This window comes from Numenius arquata, chromosome 3 (assembly GCF_964106895.1).
Source record: "Numenius arquata chromosome 3, bNumArq3.hap1.1, whole genome shotgun sequence".
In the NCBI taxonomy this organism is placed as follows: Eukaryota; Metazoa; Chordata; class Aves; order Charadriiformes; family Scolopacidae; genus Numenius; species Numenius arquata.
In genome coordinates, this window is record NC_133578.1 from 55,444,037 (window position 1) to 55,460,626 (window position 16,590).

Below are 16,590 nucleotides of genomic sequence, written 5' to 3' on the forward strand. Positions count from 1 at the left end.
GTTTTTTTTTGTACTTTAAAAAATACCACATTGAGACTGAATTGTGTGAAGTATTGTAATTAACATTTATGAGTCAGATACTGTTGGCACTACAGTGCTGTAGAATTTACTTATATTGCAGTGTATTCTGTTTTTCTGTGTTAGAGCTCTCTGTTACTTGAAACTGTATAAATATGAAGAGGCTAAGCAAGATTGTGATCATGTTCTTCAGATAGAAGATTCTAATATTAAAGCTTTTTATAGAAGAGCACTAGCGTACAAAGGATTACAGGTGAGGAAAAAGAACATGGCAGGTATTAAGCACTTCTAAACTTGCTTATCCTCTTCAAAGGCAATCAGGTAGTTGCAGCCAATGGGTGAATACAAAAAAGTGTGCAGTGCTGATGATTTACTACTTTGTAGAGCATTAGGCATACGTAAAACACTGTGTAAATATTTTTGCAACTTAAAAACCTGCAAATATTGATTTGTAATAATTTGAGAAAATACAAGAATTTTGGAATAAATGAGGTTTGACTGGAGATGGGTTAAACAAGTTTCAGCTCTGTTCTAATATTCTTGTGGGTATCCCAGTCTGTTTTTTCTGTCGGGTTTTTACTATATCTTTGCTGATGACAAATGGATTCTCTCCAAGTCCATCTTCATCTGTCCAAACTACAATCTCAAGCTGTCTTTTGGCATCTGCTCATATTTGAGTGCTTGTCATATTAAACCAGGGTATTAATTATTTTTATTCTCTCACTCTTCCTTCTCCAAACACATTACGAACCTTTGTCAGTAATCTGCTTTCTCACTCTGTTGACAGTGTTGGTACCCAACCTCTCCTTTTCCATCTACACAGTAGTTGTGGTTTCTGTACTGTGCTCATCTTACGTACTGTCTTTTGAGTTATCCTTCTACCTGATCATCATAAATGCAGACTTATATTGCTCATATCCATCCTGAATGCGACTGCAAATCTTGTATTCCATCGCTTGATGGAATGTTGTTCCTTTTGTCCATCCCTCTGTTCCCCTTCTTCAGTGATGTTAATTAGCCTCTACACTTCATAATTCTTTCATAGCAATCCTTACCCTACCTGTCAGCTTGTACCTGTTACTGAATTATGAGCTTCACACTTCTGTTGGCTCATGATGGCAGCTATCATAATCTATTTTATAATAAATCTTATAAGTGTCTGTCTTTAAACAAGCATCTTCAGCAGTTTCTCCCATGTTCCTCTTTGCAACTGGAAGTGATCACTCCAAGCATCAACCAAGTTTCAGCCGTGTCCATCAAAAGAATACTTACCTCAGACCTCCATTATGTTTGATGCCTTAACAAAAAAAGACCTGACTGTCTCTCAGCTTACAAATCACCTGAGGACAACCTGTTTGTGCTTAGCCTATTCTCATCCAATGTTATAATTCGAAATGCAAGTCGTAGGAACCATGGGATCTTTCGTTTGGGATAAAGTTGTTCCTCTGTCACAGTAGCTATGAAATTTTGAAAGTTTGCTTTGATTAATTTTCAGAGAAGGTGAAGTCTTAATATTGTGTAAAATATTTTCTGTATCTGTACCAAGCTACCTGGTATTAATCATCTGTAACCTTATGTTGTTGAAGGTGATAAAAAAAAATGTATAAATATGAGCAAAGGTACGTAGTGGTTCTGCCAGTCAAAAAAGGGAGTTACACACTAATGAAGCAAGTCAAGAACTGGAGAAATAACTTCTGCTTTTTTGAATATCCGAGGAAAAAAATGATATTCTTGTATTGTTGAAGACATAAGCTGAAGCACATTGGTCATGGATTCCTTCAGAACAGTCTGATCTGGAGACTCACAAAATGTTTCATTGCGGTTGGATTTAATGCCTTCATTATTGCTGATTCTAGGGATGAAGGTTATTTGTAAAACCAGAAAAAGCAACAGAAGTGATTTGAGGTTGACAAATGACTCCGTAATGAAAAATTTTAAGAGCTAAAAGCATGTAGTTTGGCAAAGTCCTAACTAAACTGGGAAGTGTTACTTGTATATAAATATCCAGATATTTAACCACAAAAGCTGCAGTGCAATTTAATGTAGTACGTTAAGGTTTTTTTAAGAGATTTACTGAGATGTAGTTAAGGGAAGATCAGGAAAAAATCATGCTTGTGTGATGAATTAGGCCTGTAACATAGGACACAGGACCCTGGACTGGATCTCCTACAGCTGGTACTCCAGTCTCTTGCTTTGGATGCAACCATCTTGTATGATTTTTGTTGAGAAGTCTATCAGGCTGCAATTTTAAATCCAGGAGGGCTGTTTGTTTGCTGATCCTTGTGATGGTTTTCAGAAGTCTGTTCCAGAATTTCATTTCTCTGTAGTTTTGAATCTTCACATCTGTAATTCAAATGGTTCAGCTTAATTAGTAGCTGTTTTCTGATGAAAGAAATCTGCCCCCTTTCTGCATTCGTTTGGTAGGGCTAAATAATTCTAGTTCTCTTCCTTTTCTTTCATGATGCAGCAGACTTCAGTTCACTTACAGACATACTGCAGTGTCTCTGCACCTTGAACCCTGGTAATCAGTATTGAACAAAATATTCCATGTAGGAAAGAGAACATGAGTGACTTGTACACTTGCTTTTATTACATTTGAGATGCTGAGGAAGTACCTCAGCTGGTACGTCAGGATTTTTTTCATGATAATATGAATGACTTACAGTAATGCTATGATACTGCTTGGGAACAGAAGAAATATTAGGTCCATCACACAAAAAAATTATGTTGATCTTTTATTGTCTGCATGGTCTTCTACTGTTCACTGCTATTTTTCATCCTTATTTTTGATACTCCAGCCCTCAAGGTTTCTTGATTTTTCTATGTGATATTCCAGTCTTCCTCAGTTTTCCTCAGAATTGATGCAATTAACTTTCTCTCTCCAGAAAATTTAGTCTAAAAAGTCGTAATTCCTAATGTCAAAATTTGAAATAAAAACATTAAAACAAAATTACAAGACTGACTATCAAGGAACTGTGACCTAATGCCACTCTGTTGCTGCGTTTGTCTTTCTAATTCTATTTATTCCAGAGTTTGTAGCATAATCCCAATTACCAAAAATTTCCCTTCTCAAACTGTAAGAGCTGATCTGTGGGATTGAAGCCCATGAAGATTAGGTATATTTTTAATCTTAAGATTAATTTAATTCTCTTTTATTGGCAAAGCAAGTATGCAGACTGTTGATCGACTCGCATTATATGAATCTTGAGGAAGTGTTACACTGTAGGCAATTATGCTTAAAGCAGCAATCTTCAATAATCTATGCTCTGATGCAGAATTCTGTTTCTCAGAATAAATTATTTCACATTACATATTTAATACAGAAGTATTTAGTCGCAAAACACTAACTCCAACTCATCTTACCTTTTTTCCCCTCTAATGAAATTACACTGTCTGTATTTAGATCATTTTTGTGTGCTTAATGTCAAGATCCTAGCATTTTAATTTTTCTTAATTCCAAAGAACAGTATGGTAGTTCACATTTATTTTTATAATGATGTGCTTATGAAAAAAATAATTTTCCCTTTTACTTACAGAATTATCAAGCCAGTGTTGATGATTTCAACAGAGTACTTCTAATAGATCCAAATGTTCCTGAAGCAAAGAAGGAACTAGAGGAGGTAACACAACTGCTGAACCTTCACAGCAGTGCTGTACCTGGCAGTCCACAAAAGCAAAGGAAGAAGATAACCATACAAGAGGTAAACCTGTTCCTTTTTAAAAGCAGGCAGCACAGAAGGCACACATTTTAAGAGATAGTACTAAAGCTTTTGTTTTGCACTTCTTAGCTCTACGTTTTTTTGGGGTGGGGTTGTATTTTTCATGTTATTTTGAGGGCATATTGGAGGATTCTTCCATATGATGTGTTCAGTGTCCATTACATTCTATAGTAAAGCTTGGACTGCTTTGAAGTGTATTCAGAACCACAGGAGAAACCGAAAAAAGTACATTTAGATTGCACTAAACTTGAGGATATACTCCTTGTAAACAAAAACTGCTTAGACTCTGAAATACCTGTTTTAGGGAATGTGTCTGTCAAATAGAAATTTTGCTTTTAAAGTCTGTGCTGCGTGGGAAGCCTCTGGGGCTGCGCTGGCAGAGGTTGACTGTCAGCTGGCGTGCTGCCTCTTCTTGTGCTCGTAGTGAAGTGACTGCTCTGAAGAATGAAATCCTGACTTAAAGAGCAAGAGTATGGGTGAAACATCTGTAGGATCTTAGAAAAGAAATATGTGATGTAGTGTTAGGTACTGGATCAGAATGTTAGCCATGCAGAGTGCTGGATAGAATTAGGCAATGAAAGGATTTTCTCAGTCATCTGATATTTTTGGATTGTAGCTTTGCTGGTCCTTTAGGAATATTTTTTTTTTTCCTTTTAATTTTCAAATATGTAGTTAAAATGCATAGTTACCACTCCATAGAGTGATACTGTAATTTGATAATGTAATTTCAAAATGGTGGTACAACAGAAACTGCAATTATTAATACAGAAACAACTTGTTTTATCGAAACACTTCACATTGTCACGAGTTCTTGGGGTTTTATGTAACTGGCATAAGCCGGGTATAGTGTCAGCTAAGCTCCGAGCTGTGACAAACAAAGGGACCTGGGGAGTGTTTACAGGAGGTTTGGGAAGTGACTGCGTTGTTCAGAGACCAGCTGACTACATTACTGGCAGCGGTCCTTTTTCCAGGGGTGGGGCAGGAAGCATTTGTTTGCTGTCATAATTACAGCTGCCCCCTTAGAGAGCCCTCCCTGTCTTATCTGCTGTAAGGTAGTTCTTATGAAAACAGGCTGCAAAGAAGAGTAAGGAAAATTTGATTAGAAGCTGGGATTTTTCAATATTATTGCATTTTAATTAAGTTATATATTAAGAACGTAGGTGCCTTTCTTTTAGTAAGGGTAAAATGCTAACTTTAATTTAGTGACATTATTGATGGGTATAAGCATGCAGTTTATGAAGCTTCAGGTTATCTGTATGTCCACGTTAAAATGATTTGTTGCCATTTTCTTTGTGAAGGTGACTGACTCTGATGAACAGGAAGAGGGACAGTTTGCTACATCAGAAGATGCTGTGACCGATCATGTTGCTTCTAAGGAAGCAGTTCAAAAGAGTGTGCCACTGAAGACCTCCGAGAAACTGCGTATTTCTGAACCATCTAATCCTTATGACTTCGGTCAGATTATAAATGCAGTGAATACCAATAAGGATAAAGCCGCTTGTGCAGAACTTCTAACAGTTACTGATCCAAAAAAAATGCCAGTGCTGCTAAGTAACAAACTCGAAGGAGAAATATTTTTGATTTTTATCCAGTCGTTGGAATATTACATTGTTGGAAAAGATCCTGGCCTTGCATATCAGCACCTTCTCTACTTGAGCAAAGCAGAAAGATTTAAGGTAAGAACCTAGACTGAATGCATACTTAAGGTGAACAGAAACCTAAAGGAAATTTTCATGTCTTAAAAGGGGAAAAATACACTGATGTTGTATCTCTGTCAAATACTGATTTTCAATAAACTTGTGCTAATTATAAAATAATCTCTTTTTTCAGGTGGTGCTGGCCCTTCTCAGCAAAAATGAGAAACAACAGATTCAGCAGCTGTTTGACTTACTTTCAGAAAATCAGAATAGTCAGTACTCTTTGGAAGATCTTGAGAGCCTTAAAAAAGTTTATGAACTTTAAGAAGTTAAAATTAGCAGGTTGCATGCATATGGTTCATGTTTCTGAGGTGGAGGTATGAACTCTGCAGACTTGCATGGATTGAAGTAGGTCTTTACCCGGACTCTTTGAACCCTATTTTGTTTTGACAGCATATGCATATTTAAAACTTGCTGCTCTTTTTTTCTTGTAGTTGTATACGTTTTTAATCTCTAGAATTTAATGCATGTCTTTGTGTTCAGTAATGGAGTTAATGTTATTTGGCATACTGATTTTATTTAGATTGTGTTAATTATATATATAAAAATATATTTTACATTATATATATAATGTGAACTATCTTGATGGTACGATAGATAATACACTTTTAGGCATCACTTGTTATATCATTTTGTGAGTTGTATGTTCTTGTGATAAAGAAGTGTCTTCAAGATAAACGGGTCAGTTAGCAATAGCTTTGCTAAAATGAGTTTACAAGAAGTATTAACGTTTTTCAGCTGAACTGCTAGAGGCCATCTGTGTCTTCACTGTCCCTGGTCTGTACAAAACAGATTTAAATATTTTTGGTGCAATACAGCTTAGCAGCAAAGGTGAATGAATAATATATTAGCTTGCCATGGAACGCTTTGAATCAAAATAATTAATTATTAAATAAATGGGTATGTTTTTAAAGTTATTAACAAGTGAGTAATTTTAGCGCACAGAGGATTATTTTTTTTCTGTGCGTGTGGAAGCCTGCTGGTTTGCGTGGCTTTTGAAGTGACAGTGGTGAACAGGAGAAGTGGCTGCACTTAGCAATAAAAATATTTAACTCTTGGGTTTTGTAATCAGATTATTTAAAACACCAGCTATTTCTGTTTACAGACATATTTATAAAGCTAAAAGTAAAACCGTTTTGTGGACCAGTATGATTTTTTTTTAATTTTATTTCAGGCAGTACTTATGTTTTATATTTGATTCTGACAAAGCTCCTTTCTTGAGATGAAGCTTTTAAATTTTTCAAATACCCAAATGCCTTCTTTGCACATGTGATATAGATGTATATCGAACTCACTGGCACTGCAGAAATATTAAGAATGTTGTTCTAATGAAAATTTTTCTCAGGTGCATATCAATTAAAAAAATAAAGTTTTTTTTCTTGAAAAGTACAAGTATGGATTCTCTTTTCTGGTTCTACACTCTTTAGGTTTATAATCCTGACGTGGATTATGAGTTTTGTCTTGGAGTACCAAAAACGAGGCTTTTAATTCCTAAAGCACTGTCAGTACAACTGATGGGTTTTGTTTTTTAAATGTCCTCTTTTTCTGAGATTGTCACGTGTTCAAGAGAGATCCGTCGCTCATCTACTCTGTGCGTAACCAGTTGTGCTTCACCAACAGAGTGCCAGTTTCATTCTTCATTCTTCTTCATGTGGAAAGGTACTCACATTCACTAATTTCTGTGTTAGTCATTTCAGTCTTTTTATTTTTTCCACTGCTGTTTAGTATGTTCAGAGAAGATCCATTGAATGTGTGCAACATGGTTCAGATAACTTAAATCTATTTTCATTTAATAGTGTTCAGAGTGTTTTTAATGACAGTAAGTAATACATTGGAGGATTGTATTATTCACAGATTAGGAAAAGGTTCTTTTGGTAGAAGAAAGCATAATTTTAAAATAGTTGCTCAAAAACTGTAGTTGAGTAAGAGCCAACGTCAAAAGCCACCACATCTTTCCCTGTGCACCCAAAACCCCAGGCATTAAAAGCTCTTTAGAGATGTAGGCAGCAGTCTCAACTGCTGATGTTTGTATCTCATTTGTATAGTTTGTTTTGACACTGAAGATAAAAATCAGAACCTTTGCAGCAGCAAATCATAATAAAAACATAATTTAGTAATTTTAGGAGACGATCAGACGTCATTATTGAAAAGACAAAAAGGCTTTAAAAGATAAGATTTTAAAATGGAGTGTTCTTGACAAATAATTTATCCAGGAGGAAGCAGACAAATGGGTTTTCATAGATGGGTATACAGTATCACAGCTAATTTTAGGACAGTATTAATCAATCCCTAGTGATTAAACTAGAAACCTAGAAGTAGTTCCAGGGAAAAGTAGTCCAGGAAGGTGCCTTTTCTTGTAATACCTTCCAGCTTGAATGTCGGCTGAAACACAGGTTTGCTCAGTTTGAGGTAAAAATGACAGAGATCAGCAGATCAGGAAGCTGAAGTTACCCCTTGTGAAGACGTTCTAACTGGAGACCTGCGGTAGGGCTTGCAAGCGAAGCTGTCATCCAGCCAGCGGGAGGGAGCCGGGCTCTACCCACGTGTGTCAGTGCCGTCAGTGAGAGATTCAGTAACAAACATCCCCCGATGTGGAAAAATCAGCACTTTGCTGTGGAGTCACCCACCTTCCTTCTCAAAGCAAAGAGAGATTCTGGTGACAGTAATAAGAGGGCGGGTTTGGGTAGAAAGCTTAAACTCAGCCCTAAGGAAACACTCGGCAACCGAGGGGTTTTGGCTTCCCCTGTGTTGGGTCCCATCCCTTCGGTTTAAGGCAGGCCGTGAGATTTGGCTGGTTGAGTATTTAGACAACCCCCAACCTACCCCAGATGCTCATCAGTAGGCAGCTCCTCTGGCGTAGCTGGACACTGATCTCACACCATATTCCAGTATGTTCCCAGCACTCGTTTCCTAATTTTTTTTTAAGCTTATTCCAGTCCATGTTTCCAAGGGGAGAAGATGCTCTCATGAAGCCCTGCATTCCTGAGACTGCCGCCAGGCTGGGTGTACGCTCCCAGCAGATCCCGGGCACCAGCCCCACCTCTGGGAGGTGCCCAAATTCCCTCCAGCGCCTGAGTGTGCCCCTCGCTCCCAACTGCACCTCCGAAGCGGAAGTCACTGAACAGTAATTGATGCAGTAATTGTGATTGCCCTGCACTTTGGGTGGCAGGTCCCTCTGCCTGCTTTCATCTCCCTCTGCCCTTCGCAGGCATCGGCTCTTCTGCTCTGTTTCCAGGTTGAGCTGTTCCGCCACTCAGAAGTAAGCACACGGCGGTCCCCCTCAGCACTGCAGCGGGTGGCTTCCCGCGTGGCTTCCATGGAAACACAGGGGCCCAAAAACAATAGAGTGGACAAAGGGGTGGTTGTTTTGTTGGTATTGGGTTTTGTATCCTTTTTAGAAAAAAGCGTTTTAAGATGAAGACAAGAGACTCTCAGACAGCATACCTGGCTTTGTGGCGGGGAGACCCAAATCCCAGCTCAGTGTTCCTCTCTGCGGCTTGACATTCTCTCAGCACCCACCTTTTAAAAAAAAAACCAAAAAACCAAAACAAAACCCCAAGAAACTAAACACACACAAACAAACCAAACCCCACAACAATACATAAACCTGCTTCAGGCAGAGAACATTAGTTATTCAGGTGATGGGACCAGGCAGGTGAAGCATGGTCCCGAAGTGGCTGAAAGCTGGCCAGCCCCAACACAGCAATGGCAGAGTCACACTCTCCCGTACAGCCGAGCTGACAAATCCTTGTTTCTAATGTAGCTGCAGAGATGGGGAGTTTCTGTAACCACTGAAAAGGTGGGTAGTGGTGAGGGAATAGAGCGTGCCGGGGAACAGGGGTTGCCACTGTTGTTATTCTGCTCCCTCCCAAATATTTTTGTATTTTTTAGAGAGACCGGCTCCAGGTAGAAGAGGTGCTGTGGCCCAAGGGATGAATGTCATCGTGGCACGGTTGTTTCTCTGGCTAAAACGCTGCTTTTCGGCAGAGCCCTCACCACCAGCCTTTTTACCCTCCCTGCGCAGTGGGGCAGGCACCGGAACCCGGCGAGAGCCCAGTTCCTGGCAAACCACGCTCTTTGCTCATCTCAGGTGAGAAGTGTTTTCCACTCATCACACCCCGCTCTGCTTCGTGTAACCCACTGGCACAAATAAAGGGCTACTCTTTGTGGCTGCCGGGCCTTTCAGAAGCACACGAACTGCAGCATTTAGACTTTTTCATTGCAATAAACAAAATATCTATTTTTGAACAGTGGGGAACAAGACTCCTTCCTGGCTTGTAAATCAAGATTTATGACCCAAGTCGGTGAAACTCTGCTCACTGCCCGGGAGCTGCAGCCACCTACGCAGCTTGGAGCAGGGTATCAAACCCCGATGGCTGCCTGAAAAGGGGTATTAAATGTCACTTACCCGTAAGTAGCCGTCATTCCTTGCGTCCCTGTTTACCTCCCTGCTGGGATGTAACATGTTTCGGTGTGACACGCAGCCGCCAGCCATGGCCGTGCAGGGCATCGGTGTCACTTCCTTGCAGCCCTGTGCTATTTCTCAGTTCCTGCTTGCTAAATGCCACCCTCGTAAATAAATTCAGCAACACGAGAGTGGTTTTGCTGGTAAGCGAGGGGGATTATAGGGGGATAAAGTGCCCAGCACACGGAATAGCGTGTTCAGAAGCATCTTGAGCACACAGCCTGTGAGGAAAGGGCAGCTCGAGCCACATAAACCCCAACAGCACCGGTCTGGTGCCTAAACCCAACCACCCTAATTTTAACATCCTTATTGTGGAGACAGTAAGCACTAATTTTTTCCAGCCAGCTTACCAGGATCTGGTGAAAGGAGAGCTGTGTCACATCAGCTTCCGGCTTTGCCCACCACAATGATTTCTGCAGGTTCCTGGTGCGCAGGCGGTGCTGGGGCAGTCACATCTTGAAGATACCTGGTTACCTGGCCTGGCGCGTGAGCGAGGTGCCGCAGCAGGGTCACGTTTGTGGTTGAGCTTCCAGCTGCCGTGGGGAGGGTGGATTTCGTGCCGGGCAGATACCTGTTCCCTCTGCTGCCTCAGCCAAACCCCAAACATTTCAAGGGAAGCCCAGTGCAGGCGGTTGATCGTGTTTTAGGTATCAGCCAGAGGCTGGCAAGGGAATGCTCCTACCCTGCAGTGCTCCCAGACGCTTCACCTCCTTCGCCTGCCCCACAGGTCCCACGGAGTATGGAGTCCAACCAAACAGCGAGGAGCTGGTGCTGGGGCCAGAAGTGTTACACTGGGGCTTGGCACACAGCTGTTTGTCAGCAGAACTTGTCAGCTCACTCACTCTCCAACATGTGTCCACACAGGACACGGCTGAGGAGCAGCAGGACAGGTTTGCTCGGCTCCACAGTCCCACTCCCTTCAGGCTTCCCATGTGCCACCCAAGTGCCAGCTCTGTGTTGTCCTGACACTAAGGCAGTGCTCAGCCCTGCCCCATCCTGGGGTCAGCACAGCCCAGCCCAGCGCTGGATGGCCACACCAGGCTTGCAGCTTTCTGTGCACCACGAGAGCTGGGAGGTGAACCTCAGGTCTTCCATGCAGAAGAGAAGCTGAACAAGATCACCCGACAACCCCACCACAGAGCCAGGAACAGGCTCTGTGTCTGCCTTGAAGACTTTCCCTGCTGTAGGTGGGGTCTGCTGTGATGGGGATGCTGCAGAGCCGAGATCTGTAGGAACTGCAGCTCCGAGCCTGGCCTCCCTGTGGCACCATCCCTGTCCCCAGGTGCCTCCAGCAGCAGCAGGGCCTTCATCACCCAAAAACCAAACTTAGGGGATCAAGAAGTGGTGTGAAGGGAAAAGGAAGTCAGATTTTGCATAGGAAGAGGGGGCTGCAGCAGGCAAAGGCAGCAGCTCTGGGAGCAGAGAGTAGGGAGATGGAAGGAAGAAAATCATGAGAAAGAAAAGTATAATTAATACATATGTGTGTGTATTTATATATATATAAATATACATAAAATCTGGCTCCTCAGAAAAAAATATGACTGCTTATAGGTTTTTTTTTTTACTGTGAATTCCATCACAACTCACTTGTGTTTTGACTCTAAACAACCTCAAAGACAACTGTTGCTGCCCCTGGTACTCAAGGGCATTTTAAAATTCTCATCTACTTAATTCGTTTGAAATGGGTGAGATGATTGCTACATTGGTTCAAATTCAGAGTTATTGCTAAAATAGAACAAAGCGTTTTATCTGCGAGACAAGGAGGAGATCTAGAGGCAGCTCCTCAGAGAGGCTCCAGCGGCACAGCCTGGGGTTCCCTTCACAACAACAGGAGGGTCAGACCTACCCTGTGATCCAGTTCTTGTAGCGATGACCCTTCGTAGAAGCACAGCTGAGAGCAGGGATGGTTCTCTGCACTGAACTCCAGCTCATGAAAAGAAGAGACCAGTGTGTCCTGGCCAGGACTTGTTCCAGCACCTTTTCCAGTTACATCTTCACAAGGCGGTTTCATGCCCTCACAGAGGCCATTCCACCTTCTCAACAGTTTCTTTACGGCAGCATTTAAAACCTTAGATGAAAACTTTGCATCTACTTACATGTTGCAAAACCTTATGCGTGATCTGGTAAATACTTACCAGATTCTCCTCTTTGGAGTCCAAGAGGCTGCCCACAGGTTACACTACGCAGTGTCTATAATGCTGGCAATGAACCAGACCTAGCACTGTGGCCTCTTCCCCTCCTCTCTGGGGGAAGTGTTTTTCAGCCATTATTACGTAGAACTAAAGAACGGAAGATGGGAACCCACCGTGGAAGTGAGGAAGCTGAACAAGTTATTTTGCAAGTTACAGACAAGAGCATTTACGACAGCCCCGTTAGTCTGTGCGCTCCTCAGAGTGATGATGGGAAGGTGTTGCTGGCAGCAGAGGAAGCTACTGCAGGGCCCACAGCACTTCAACCTTCCTGCCATATGGGGCACAGCCTGGTCCCTGGTGTATGAGTGGCAGCAGTGACCGCTGCCAGGAGAGCTAGTGGCATCACACCAGTCTCGTAGATTGAATTCTGTCAGGCATGGAAGTTAAGTGCTACTCTCCTGGTCTGTGTCTCTTAAATCCTCCTTTGCCTCCCATTCAGGCTTCTGGATTTCAAAGTACCTCATGGCCACATTTCTCTGTTTCTCCTACCCTTCGAGTCTGAAGGTAACCAAGACAACACCACCAGACCGGGACTGTGCTTCTCACCGAGATAGGACCTGGGGATTCTTTGACCCTAATGTGGAGAACATTTTCCTCCCACAGCAACATCAGATCGTTCCATCTGAGAAGACCAGATGGATGTCACCTTCGGGGCAGATAGAAGCAGATGAGGTACTAATGGTGCAGTTTAGATGTTTATCATTTCAGAAAGGTTCTCTCGGGTTTATTCCTGAGTTTCTGCTCAACTGCCTTCATTTCACCTGAATCAATGGAATATTAACATTTGTATCTTTTCATCCCAAAGTAACACTTGAGGATGGAGGATGTCATGTACCTTTTGTCCTTTGGTTTACACTCAAACCCCCAAAACTTTTAGTTGATGTGACTGCTAGAAAACAAAACTGCAGTAGACACAGGCAAGCAGTATTACCCCCAAGGGAGAGTTGCCTCTGGTTAGCAGGATCCACGCCAGAGCACAAGCTGCAGCAGTGGATCTAAGAATTTCTGCCATTTAAAAAAAAAAAAAATAAAAAAAAATAAAAAAAAAAAATCTTTAAAATGGCTACTTAAAGCTCTGGTGACACTTTGATCCCCCCCACCCAAAGGCATCCAAAAATGCTGGTGCCCTTTACAGTGATGTGCCGTCACTGCTCACCTGCCAGGCAATGCGGAAGGTGATCTCCCGGCTCCTGCAGCTCTCTGCGCCGTGTCCACCTCCTGCCCGTCCCACAGACCGTGGCACCTTTTTATTTCTTGAAACCTCCAGTGCAATGGGGGCAAAGAACCTAAAATCTCTCCCCTAAACACCTAAACCAAGCAAACTGTTATTGGGAAGTTATTTTCAAGTTCATTAAATCCAGTTAAGATTTTTCAGCCATCTGCTTGGTTATCCTTATAAAGCCTCACTACCATTTCTAGGGTACATTACGTTTCACTCCTCCCATCTCTTCTGCCGTTGGAAATGGTATAAATAATGCTCTAATTGTAGCTTTAGAGCTGACCCAGCACAACAGTTATCCACTTGTTATTTACTCTAGTATGAATATAGCTTACGTATGGCTTTGGGATGAGGCAGATCCAGCTTTGTCTTCTGTACTGCGTCCCAATCGGTCTTAGTTTCTTACTTCGAGCCTGTCACGATGCCGGTGCGAAGCTGAGCCTCATGAACAGGCAGCTCAGCCAAACAAAAAAATACCAAGTTGTTACCCAGAAATGCTGCAGTGTTTCAGAATGAACTTCTTACGGACCAGGTGAATCGAGAAAAGCATCGCTTCAGACCGAGAAAGCAGAGTCTGAGTTCAGCTCAGCCATCTCAGCCTTCCCAGTCATACCAAGATGGTGCAATTGGGTCTAAGGAGCAAGATGCTTATGCCAGAGCCGCATCCTCTCAGAAACCCATTTACCCTCCCTGCCTGCCATAGAGGCAGCTGAGATTGCTGTTCTGTAAGATGAAGTCAGGTTGAAGTCTTGGACAAAATGCGACTAACTTCAGATCTTATATTTCAAAGTAGCAGAGCATTCAACTTCCAAGGCACAGCTAACAAAATGAAAGTGCTTAAAGGCAACAAGAGCTGACAGCAGTCAGCACCTTACAGGAAAAAAAGCACCTTCTGGGAACAGACATTTTTATAAGGCTACTCAGCAGACTAAACAAAGGGCCACTAGAAGTCAGTATTTAGACATTTATTTCAGATATGCAGTTTACACGCATATTATTGAGCCAAACGGAATTGCAAATATACAAATACTGTAACAAGCATTACCAAATAACGTAACTGGCACTAGTGTTATAAGCATATTACCGAAACTGGTGAGGATAAGTCATGGAAGAGGACTGCAGCTCATGGCATTTTCTTTTTACCCAACCAAACTTCCAGTAGCACCATAATGGCAATACATGAAACACAAGACAGAACATCGTTAACTGTTATTCTGATATTCACAATTTCTTTCTTTTTTTTTTTTTTCATTTTAGTGAATTACATAGCAAAAAAATGTTGACAGTGCAGGCGCTTTGGCCAACTTCAGCTTGTGTTCAGCTGTACATCTTCCATATGCAAAAGAAAAAGAAAAAGCCAGCATATTTGGAAGCCATCTTTGCACTTGGGCAGTCATTGCACTGCACTTTGATTCTGGGGCTGAAGATATGCACGTCTTGCAAAGAGATGTCATGTCCACTAAAGCCTGAGTGAGTCTTTGGTAGGCTAATACTTCAGTATTATTATACATTTATCTACCACAGTCATTTTATTCACTAGGATTTTCTTTTGTGATCCAAGGTGGCCAAAGAGGACATTCTGGAAAAACATTACAGTAAAATCCTCAAACGACCAGGCACTTCAAACCCAGTCTTTTCCAAAGGCACCAAGAATTGATGGGGCACCGTTTTTTTCCCCCTAATGAAAGGTGACTGCATCTGCTTTTCTACAATGCTTATAAATCACTGGATTGTTATTTTACAGTTTTTATACACTATATAGTAGCCTTGTCTGCTGCATGGTTGGTTGCATGAATAAATAAGTAACCCCACTGTTCTTCACAGGTGACGTCTCCGTTCCACCATATACTAAGTACCAATTTCTAAATTATGTCAAATGCCATAACCTTGCTCAAAGTGTACACACAAACTCTTCTGACACAGGCTACATCCATCTGAAATATGCGGCTCATTCTACATGCATTCTAAATACAGCGTGTCCAGTTAGGAAACAAAATCATCATTGCCAATATTCACTGTTGAAATATGGTTGTATAGGTCTCTGCAAAACTTTTGCTTCCCTTAAATAGAGTTCACACAAGAATGGTTTGAAGTCACTAACGCTCAGCTAACACCCATTTATCCGAAACCCCATATCTTCCCAGTGAAGAACTGCAGGACATATTATTCATTTCAGCATTTAACATATTAAGAATTTACCAATTTTTATCTAAATACACCAAGTATATGCTTTCAAGCAAAGTTGTGGCAAAAATACAAAACATGGACGTATTTGTACTGCTGTAATGCACTTGGTTAAAGCCTTCATGTCTCTTCACACAGGTCTAAGATCCATATGAAGCATTTTGCCTTATCAGACCAGTATATATAAAATGCAGTTGTATCAAAACCTTGCTTCTGCTGGTCACCTGAAACTTACGGAAGTCGCATGTAAATCAACCAGCCTTCAGACAGGGTTCTTTAGTGGTAAATATATTTTTGCAGCACTTACAGGCTTAAATTTCAGTCTGAATAGCAGTGCTTAATTCCGCAGCATGTTGTGAATGGTTGTTGTTTGTTTCTTTCAGTGTTTCCCCACCACCTAAATCTACATCTGTCGAAGATCCATTATTAATGCTTTCCTCAGCGATGTAGCTCAGCTGTGGAACATCAGTGCTTGGGGCTGTTGGAGCAGGCACAGGGATTCCACTTGGCTGTGGAGAGTTTTCCAAGCGATCATTTTCCACCTCTGGGAGAACACTGACTGTGGTGAAGCGAGTATGATAGTCGCTGGAACCGTGGCTACAGGAAGTTTTCATACTTTCCATATCTGAGCAACTAAACTCAGAGAAGTGACTCGAGTGAGAATCTGCTACAGATGGGATACTATCGCTAAGAGAGGGAGAGTCAAATTCACTGGAGTTTGTGCTTTGTTGTTCCAACAGCTGAGCATCCATGTCCTCTCTTGTCTCATTTATCTTCATGCTACTCTTCTTCCTCAGCTTACCTTTACATTTTTTTCCTGCTGTTGTTTCTTTGGACCACTTGGTGGCACTAGATTTGCTTTCTGGCAAGCAGGCCGATGAACAACCGGCGTTACTACGACCTGCAGCGTTGCCGTCATCCACGCTACTGCTGCCGCTGTTGTGCCTGAATTTGGCTGGCTTGGATTCAATATCCACTTGCACTTCCATACTGTTGCCTTCCCTAGAACAAAAAAGAATCCATGAGCGTAAGTGGTCATCTAAGACAAGCCAGCTAACACAGCAAAACAAACTCTTGCCGCTTTCCAAGATACATA

At 41.8% G+C, this 16,590-nt stretch overlaps 2 protein-coding genes across 2 annotated transcripts in view; one reads left to right on the top strand and one right to left on the bottom strand.

The window, feature by feature from the left end:
- SPAG1 (sperm associated antigen 1) overlaps positions 1-5,699 on the top strand; it is a 37,655-nt gene extending 31,956 nt beyond the window's left edge. The window contains exons 16-19 of the mRNA XM_074145079.1: positions 145-271; positions 3,555-3,719; positions 5,036-5,413; positions 5,568-5,699. Coding sequence (XP_074001180.1) covers positions 145-271; positions 3,555-3,719; positions 5,036-5,413; positions 5,568-5,699 — 802 coding nt within the window. The remainder of the gene's footprint in view (positions 1-144; positions 272-3,554; positions 3,720-5,035; positions 5,414-5,567) is intronic.
- An 8,568-nt stretch (positions 5,700-14,267) lies between these two features.
- Positions 14,268-16,590, bottom strand: part of RNF19A (ring finger protein 19A, RBR E3 ubiquitin protein ligase) — a 57,535-nt gene continuing 55,212 nt past the window's right edge. Inside the window, exon 11 of the mRNA XM_074145097.1 lies at positions 14,268-16,496. Within this exon, the coding sequence (XP_074001198.1) occupies positions 15,806-16,496 (691 nt within the window). The 3' untranslated portion in view covers positions 14,268-15,805. The remainder of the gene's footprint in view (positions 16,497-16,590) is intronic.